Source organism: Ptychodera flava, chromosome 15 (assembly GCF_041260155.1).
Source record: "Ptychodera flava strain L36383 chromosome 15, AS_Pfla_20210202, whole genome shotgun sequence".
NCBI lineage: Eukaryota > Metazoa > Hemichordata > Enteropneusta > Ptychoderidae > Ptychodera > Ptychodera flava.
In genome coordinates, this window is record NC_091942.1 from 34,085,964 (window position 1) to 34,095,241 (window position 9,278).

The 9,278-nt window shown below is 39.9% G+C and overlaps 1 protein-coding gene across 2 annotated transcripts in view; it reads left to right on the forward strand.

The window, feature by feature from the left end:
* The window catches only part of LOC139151970 (uncharacterized), a 7,013-nt gene extending 376 nt beyond the window's left edge, over nucleotides 1-6,637 (forward strand). Inside the window, exons 1-2 of one of the 2 annotated variants that reach the window (XM_070725036.1) lie at nucleotides 1-549; nucleotides 707-6,637. The exon at nucleotides 1-549 is cut by the window's left edge and continues 376 nt beyond it. In XM_070725036.1, the coding sequence (XP_070581137.1) occupies nucleotides 2,294-5,131 (2,838 nt within the window). In that variant the 5' untranslated portion in view covers nucleotides 1-549; nucleotides 707-2,293 and the 3' untranslated portion in view covers nucleotides 5,132-6,637. The remainder of the gene's footprint in view (nucleotides 550-706) is intronic. The other variant, XM_070725037.1, reaches the window with a different exon arrangement.
* The last annotated feature ends 2,641 nt before the right edge of the window (nucleotides 6,638-9,278 follow it).

The following is a 9,278-nucleotide window of genomic DNA, read 5'->3' on the forward strand; positions in this document are numbered from 1 at the left end:
GACTCAGAACGAACGCTTAGATGGTTGTTGTAACCTGACTTTGCTACAAGCAGCAAGTTAAATATCTGCCGGAACTTTGGAAAGTTATCTGCAGGGGGAGACTGTCGTCATTTTTATGTATGCATTGGTATGTGGACATACCATCATAGCAGAATCTCTGATACCTGAGATATTCCAGTGGAACTGAATTTGCTGATCAACTTAATACTGGTGCAGACGTCGCCGTGTTGACGTAGCTGATAAACCAAAGACGAGAAGTTGGATTTTGTGAGCACTGTCAACCTTGAAGAGAACTCAACCATAAGCTAGCAGAAGCAAGTTCACAGAAGACGGGGGACAATTAAAGAAGACAAAAGAACTTTTGTGTGAAGTGAACTTAATTGAACCTTGCCGTGGACACTGTCAATGAAGCAACCGGACTTGCTTTTTTATGACTTTGAAATTTAGTGAAAATTTCTGTGTGCAGAGACTTTTCACAATCTTTTTGTTTCAGTGTTTAATTAATCTTTCAGTATATGCGGGAAGACACACCTGTTGACGCAAAAGACTGTAAGTACTTATATAAACACTTATTGAAACAAAGTCTTAATGATCTAAAGATAGGTTGTTTTTCTGGGGTGAATGCCCCTTAACTAAGTACCTGTGCAGATCGTACGACAGGAAATTTGCATTTCTGTGATTGTGCACTTGTGTATCTTTTCATTAGCAGTGAAAAACAAAGATAAGAAGCCGTGGGAAATACTATCATTCAGTTGCATTCAATTAAGAAATTTACACTGACTGGGTGGGGTCACACACTTTGTGGTTGATACCATTGCATTCTAGGGGTGACCAGGTAAGTGCATATCTCTTACTACAGCCATGTGCTAGTGAATGAATGAGTATGTCCGATACGGAGGGTGAAGTAAGCTTTCCAAGTATGACAGAAAGCCAAGACCCTAAAGTTAAAAAAGAGCCTATTGATGATTATGGCGCAACAAGTGGTTTAAGTGGAAAAGAATTAGCTGAAAACCTGTTGCATCAAAAAGAAATTCTTCAGCTCAAATTGAATCTGTATAAACAAGAGCAGGCAAATCACACGCAGCATTTAGAGAGAGAACGCATGCGTATAGATGCAGAAGAAAGAAATATGAGCAAGAAAAACAATTTCGTAAACTTGAACTAAAGGCAGAAAGAGAAAAGCGCGAACACGATTTGAAAATGAAAGAATTAGAGGTAAAAGCGAAAGCAAATTCGCATGATACGGATCGTGAGTTCAATGATTGGACTGCTAAGCTCCCTCAGTTCAAGGAAGGTGACAACGTTGACACACATTTGCGTTCATTCGAGAGGCTAGCTCGAATGTACAGTTGGCCTAAGCGGATTTGGCCAAAGAAATTAGCTCCGACTCTTGTAGGTAAGGCCCAGGAGGCATATTCTAGGTTGAAAGAAGACGATGCCCTGGATTATGATAAGGTCAAAGTTGCTATACTTAGGAAGTATGAGCTCACCAGAGAGTCATACAGAGTTAAATCCTGAGCTTGTAAACATACAGATGAGGAGACATTCTGTATGTGGGGTGATATTGTTACTGATACTTTTGACCGCTGGATGGAAACAAGTGGGGTTCTGTCATTAAGTGGTGAAGAAAAATATGAACGGGTACGTGAACTATTCATAATGAAGCGGTTAGTTGAAGGCATGCCCAAACAAATGCAAACATGGTCGAAGGAAAGGGATCCTAAAAACTATAGGGAATTAGTAAAACTTGGTGAGACATATAAGTCTGCACATTCTGGCGCTGCAAGCGATCAGGCTGAGCGGAAACGGGCTTCAAAAGTTTTAACAATAAACATAAGCAGCAAAAGGGTGAGGGAAAGAAGTCTGATAACTCATCCCAGAGCGGTGAGAAGTCAAAGCCCTCAGCTGCGTGTTATACTTGTGGGAAAACTGGTCATTTGGCAAGAAATTGTCCCGAACAAAAGTCTGATAAAAATGCAGGTTCAGCAAAGACAAAGGTCGTTGGCCATGTCAGAAGTCAGGATGACAAAGGCTATGATATTTGGGCTGAATTTGGTAATGATTATCTACTTGGGAGAAATACTTACGTTGGGTGTTTAGATGGTAAACCAGTGAGTATACAGAGGGACACGGGTTGTTGTCAAACCTTGGTAAAGCCAGAGGTTGTACAACAATCAAACTATTTGCCTTACTACTTACTACTTGCAATATTAGTTTTGCAGACGAAACAGTGCACGAGGCACCTGTTGTCAAAGCCCACATTGAAAGTGAAATTTTCAGTGGACCTTTACATATGGGGGTGTGGAAAGGTATACCTAAGGACGTTCTGCTAGGTGAGGACGCGCTTGCCTTGCAGGATCGCCGTGCGTTAGTGGTCACAAGACGTCAAAAGAAAGCGCAGGACGAGCGCGAGGCTATAGTTAAGCAAAATGAATTGGCGTCTGGCGTGAGAGCAATACCTGTTGAGGAATTGCCGACTCTCAGTGAAGCAGAACAAAGTGATGATGACTTCGATGAGGAAGTAGAATCATCTGATGAAAGTAACAGTGCTTCAAAACACATTGAAGAGGTCAATAAAATCCAAGAGGTAATTGGGTCACATGACGAACACGATGATTCACTGGGTATCTCTAGATTGTTTGATGAGGACAATTTAAATGATTGGAAAGCGAATGATGTAAACAGTGAGAGTGAGTGTAATGATACCTCCCATGATGCATCAGCCCTTGACGAACCGTTTGATGAGACTTTATCAGATCTGAGTGACATCAGTGATGACGAGGAAAGTGATGACGTCACTTCAGAAGTGTCCAAGAATATTTCCACTGGATTAAAATGTCAGCAGGAGTATGCTGAAATATTAAGATTAGATCGGGATAAGTTAAGAGAACTTCAATCGGCCGATCTTACTCTTGCAAAGGTGCGAGAGCATGCAGATGCAAATCAATCGTCGGAAAATCAAACTGGATTTTTCTGGCATGAGAAATTATTGTATCGTAAGTGGATTTCTTCACATAAGGTGCGTGAAGTTAGACAAATTGTAGTACCGGCGGAATGTCGCAATGCATTGTTAAGAGTGGCACATGACATACCTCTGTCAGGACACCTTGGCATTGAAAAGACTAAACAAAGGCTGCTACAATACTATTATTGGCCCGGTATTTTCAAAGATGTTGCAGAATACTGCAGGACTTGTAGTCAATGTCAAAAATCTGCAAGACGGAAAGCGTCTGAGAAAGCGCCTCTTGTTTCGATGCCTATTATTAATGCACCGTTTGAGTTAATTGCAATGGATATTGTGGGTCCCTTGAAAAGAACTCGACGCGGAAATAAGTTTATTTTAGTCATTGTGGATTATGCAACTCGGTATCCAGAGGCTTTGGCTATGCCAGACCAGGAAGCCATGACTGTTGCGACAGCGTTGATCGAAGTTTTTAGTCGGATGGGACTACCTGGCAAAATTTTGACAGACCAGGGTACAAACTTCATGTCACGCCTTATGACTGATATGTGCGCGAAGTTGAAGATCTCGAAAATTCGAACTTCCCCATATCACGCACAATGCAATGGATTAACTGAACGTTTTAATGGAATGCTCAAGGCAATGTTACAACGTTTCGTAGCGGAAGACCCGAAGGAGTGGGACCGATATTTGCCGTATCTTCTTTTTACGTACAGAGAAGTACCGCAAGCGAGTACCGGTTTCTCACCTTTCGAGTTAATGTATGGTCGAAGTATAAGAGGACTACTAGCAGTGATCAAGGATCAGTGGACTGAGAAAAGTTCACAGGAGGAAAATTTAGCGCAATACGTAATAACGATGCGAGAAAGGCTTGCGGACATGAGAAAAATTGTCAAAAAGAACATGGAAAAAGCCCAAGCACGACAAAAACTGTGGTACGATAGGGGAGCAAGGAAACGTTCTTTTAAGAACGGTGATAAAGTACTTGTACTATTAACTTCCTCCACGCATAAGTTGAGTGCTCAGTGGCAAGGACCATTTACTGTGGTGAGGAAAGTCTCAAACGTTGATTACGAAATTGAGCGAGGTGGCCGTAGAAAACCAAAGCGGGTTTATCATATCAACATGCTGAGAGCATGGAAAGAGAGAAATAAACCGGTGTATTTTGTTGACACTGTTGACGCGGTGTGCAACAAGGACATAGAAAACTCTATGTACTACACACCGGAGGATCAGAGCACAGAGACTTGGAGAGATGTAGTAATTGCAGATTCGGTAACTGCAGATCAGCGTGCGGAACTGTTACACTTACTGCATGAGTACAGTGATGTTTTAACTGATGTACCCGGTTGTACTGATCAGGTAGAACACGATGTGATAACTACTGACGAAACGCCAATTTGTCAGAAACCATATCGTCTACCGCAGGCAGCTAAACAGACAGTTAAAGAGGAACTGCAGAAAATGCTGAAAGCTGGAATTATCACTGAATCAAAGAGTCCCTATGCCTCGCCTCTCGTTTTAGTCAAGAAAAAACAGGGCGGAATTCGATTTTGCGTTGACTATAGAGGACTGAATAAGGTTACGGTATCTGACGCATATCCGATGCCTAGACCAGATGAATTGATTGAGGAAATCGGTGGATCGAATTATATATCGACGATCGATCTCACGAAGGGATATTGGCAAATTCCCTTGAGCAAACGTGCTCGGGAGAAGTCCGCCTTTATCACTCCTTTTGGACTATATGAGTTTACTGTTATGCCATCTGGGATGAAAAATGCGCCAGCAACTTTTCAGAAGTTAATGGATAAGACATTTAATCAGCCCAGAGAAAAAGCATATATGGATGACTTGGGTCCACATGATCATTCATGGGAAGATCATGTTAAACACCTGCGTAGCATATTTGAGAGGTTACGTAGTTGTAAACTAACTGCTAGACCAACTAAATGCTATCTTGGTGGCAGTGAGGTTTCTTTCTTTGGTTACGGTGCTGGAAGTGGAAAAATAAAACCTATGGCAGATAAGGTTAATGCTGTTGTCAATTATCCAACACCAGTGACAAAGCGTGATGTCAGATCATTTTTGGGATTAGCAGGGTACTACAGGAAAATAATCGCAATCATACCAATCCATAATCCAATAACACTAGGTCAAAATTTGTAAGACAATAGTTGTAAACATAGACACAAAACAGCACAGAACAGACAGTAAATAGACGGTACACAAACAAAGTCATATTCATGAAAGAAAGATATATGGACCTCTGGCCAGAAGACCAAGAAGTGATGTCAGGTGTTTCGAAAATAGTAAGCGCATCCTGCCCCACATGTGGCACCCGCATATATCAATCTGTAAGTCAGATAGGTAGTGGTCACTAACTAAGGCCCCATGTCACCGATGCCATCAGTGATCATTTGTCGAAGAGAGATATCGTATTTATCAACCAGCTTGCGATACCTGCCAAAAAAGCGTTTGAATGTAGAGACAAGTCTTGCTCTGGTGTAACCTTGATTTAACAGTTTGAAAGAGAGATGGCCATGTCTCTCTACAAAATCACCATATGAACTGCATGCTCTTGCATATCGAATAAGCTGGGAAATGTATACCCCATAAGCAGGTGAGAGTGGAATATTACTGATGAGGTGTGGAAAATTAATTATACTAAAGTTGAAGTTTATCCCAAATTTCTCTGACATTGCGACCCCATTGACTGAGCTGACATGTAAAAATAGCCCAGCCAATGTTCAATGGACGCAGAGCTGTGTTGATGCTTTCCAGAAGCTGAAAGAAGCTTTAGCATCATCACAAGTTCTTGCAGTTCCAGATTATAATAAGCCGTTTGTGGTGCAGACAGACCCGTCTGACCATGGTATTGGTGCGGTTTTGTGTCAATATGGTGACAAGGGAGAGGAACATCCGGTTCAGTATATTAGCCGAAAACTCCTCCCCAGGGAGAGAAATTACCCAACTATAGAAAGAGAGTGTTTAGCCATTGTCTGGGCTGTGGAAGCTTTGAATCCTTACTTGTACGGGAGAGAGTTTACAGTTCAAACAGATCACAATCCGTTGGTTCGGTTAGACAAAATGTGTAGTAAAAATCGTAGGTTGTTGTGATGGAGTTTAATACTGCAAGAGCATCAATTTAAGATTGAGTACAAGAAGGGCAGCGAAAATACAAATGCAGACGCATTGCCGCGAATGTGGAGCTCGGATGTACGGTAGTGTGTGAAGGTGCATGAATGATGTAGTGAAAGGGCTGTAGTGACCTGATATACACTGTTTTGGAACATGCATGTTGAATTTTCAACCCTTATAGTAATGGTGTTTGCCCAGGTTGCTGTACCCGACTTAGTCAGTAGTTTTTTTTGTCATGTACTTTCCTTTAGATTCAGTAATATTAGCATTGTATTATTTCATTTTGATTTTTGCTGATTTTCTGAATTATTTTGCCGTACTTGTGATGTAGACTCCCTGTCTCCATCAAAATAAGGAGGGAGGAATGTGACGTAGTGTCATATGATTATCATTCATGAGCTGTCATTACTATTCATGAGGGCATGTATATCTCTCTTGGCCCACGTGTACTCAAGCCAGTCTCCAGCTTACCATCACTCTATGTACGTAGCTTAGAGCTTAGTGTAATAAAGTAGCATCTTAGATTATATAGTACTTGCTGTTTCCAGTCGTCTTTACATCCCTTCATCATTGGAATACCAGCCTTGCCGGCCCCAACACGCTACCATATAACCGACAATACTAACGTAACCTTGGTTATATCACACATACATACATACATACATACATACATACATACATATATACATACATACATACATACATAAATACATACATACACACATACATACATACATACATACATACATACACAGACAGAAACGATTTACTCACCACAGCTTTGCTCATCTTCATGTTCGTTGCTCGGACAGTCCTGGTGGAAATCACACACAGCAGTGTCGGGAATGCATGTTCCATCGTAACATTGGTAAGCATTGTTGCATTCATCTTATAAAAAGCATATGGAAAATGCCAGGGAAGAAATATATATATATATATATATATATATATATATATATATATATATATATATATATATATATATATATATATATATATATATATATATATATATATATATATATATATATATATATATATATATATATATATATATATATATATATGTTTTAAAAGTTGCTTATAATATCGCGAGCGGGTACGTGATCTTGGCTGCCATAATGAATTTTCCAAAAAATCCAATTAAATCTTTCAAAATCTAAACTCTAGAGCCAACTGACCATATGATCTGAAATTTTACTCATGTCATCACTAGTGTGAGTATCATCAAGTTTGCGGTGCAATATGTGGCCATATAGTTTTTTTATTTGTATGTGTACATTTGTATCTCAAAATCACCACTACACTGGTTGGGCCGCGGTAACGCAGCTTGCAGCTTTAATTTTAAATTTTTTTCTTGAATTCGGTCAACAATTTACTTAAATTGATTGATGTAGGCCATTTAACCTGTTTTGATGTGTTCGGTGCAATAATATTTCCTGAATTGCCTTTGCACGGTTCAGCGAAAATGTTTGTACACACACACCCTATGGTACTTATAGTATTAATTGTCTTACCGATACAATCGATTTCATCAGAGCCATCAAAACAGTCAGACACAAGATCGCATCGTTTGTAAAGATCAACGCATTGTCCGCTTGTACAAGTGAAATGATCTTGTGAGCAGCTATTGAAATCTGCCAAAGTCACAGAAAGAAAGATTAAAAGATATATTAGTCACAAAGATTATGAATGACATTTAAAGCATAATTTTGGTTTATTTTTCTTGCGAAAGCGTTTACATCTCTGAAAGTGAGCAATATTTCTCATCAAGATGACAGGAAAGCCTCCTAATACTATATATTTTCACAATACAGAAAATGCATCTGCTGGAAAGATGTAGGAATACATATTTGGGGTAAAAATCTCATTTCTTTTGTACAGGATAAAGCCCTCGTACTCGGGCTCTTCTGGTATATAAAGTCCGACCCAATGATAAAATGTCGAGGCCGGAGGCCGAGACATTTTATCGTAGCGTTGGACTTTATATACCGGAAGAGCCCGAGTACGAGGGTTTTATCCGACTTAAAAACTATCGCCCCTGACTGATATATTTTCGTTTTCAATGTGTTTACGTCAACCGTCCCCTTTGTCAATGTAACATGTTTAGGATATGAATTAAAACTTTTATTTGTGAAATAGCCTTCCAATGTAATGGAACATCCTATAAATGCCCTAGGGCACATTATATAAATGCCCTAGGGCACAGCAGATTGTGTGTTGCAGCTGGTTTCCGCTGTGTTACCAAATTTGAATATTAAAACGTACCAGATGTCTACAGAATATGACATGTTCACTTTTGATTGGACAGTACTTTACTACGGCGCTGTCATTCGTTTCTGGAATTTGGTGACCAAGGCTTTACGAGTAAATAAAACACCCTGAATTGAGCACTCTGATCGGTCAATCAACAGTAGATAGTTTTTAAGTATTAATAATGAACGTGATTTTTAGTGGAACATTAGACACGCTGAATTCAATGTCTATGGAGAGGGGTGAAGATGGGTAAGGTACGATGGCATACTGACAGCATACTCTTTGAATAAAGGTGATTCCCTATGACTTGCAAGAAAAAGCCATGTATTTCTTAACACTCACCACAGTAAAGTTCATCAGAGTTATCCACACAATGCTGGATAAAGTCACAATACAGTGATAGAGAAATACAGTCCCCATTGTCACACATAAAACTTGATCCTGTACAACCCAGTTGTTCTGTCAGAGAAATCAATAAGATCCGTCAATTTCTAACACAGGGACCTAGGGGGTGTAAATATTTGATGACTTTCCTATCCGTGTTGTATGTCGGGCAAGTGCACATTTAATTTTTTAAAATCATCGGGCGATATCATTTGATTAATATCGTTGCTACTCTTGTTAAGGCAGTTCTTTATTTAGCTTGACCGTGATCGTACTACATACTGTCATTCATAATGAGTTACACCGGTTCTACTTATTGACATCTATCATATGGCATATCATCGCTTCTCACTATAGCCCGTTGGTGTCTGTTTGTCTTTGTCTATATCGTTTTCTCTGCGTTTGACTCTCTTTCCGTTTCTTTGTCTCTCTGTCTGGATCTGCTATTCTATACATGTCTCTTTCTCTGAAGACAGTCTGTCTGTCTGTGACTCTCCTTTTTTCGCAAGCAAGGTAAACATACCCCACAGCTCAG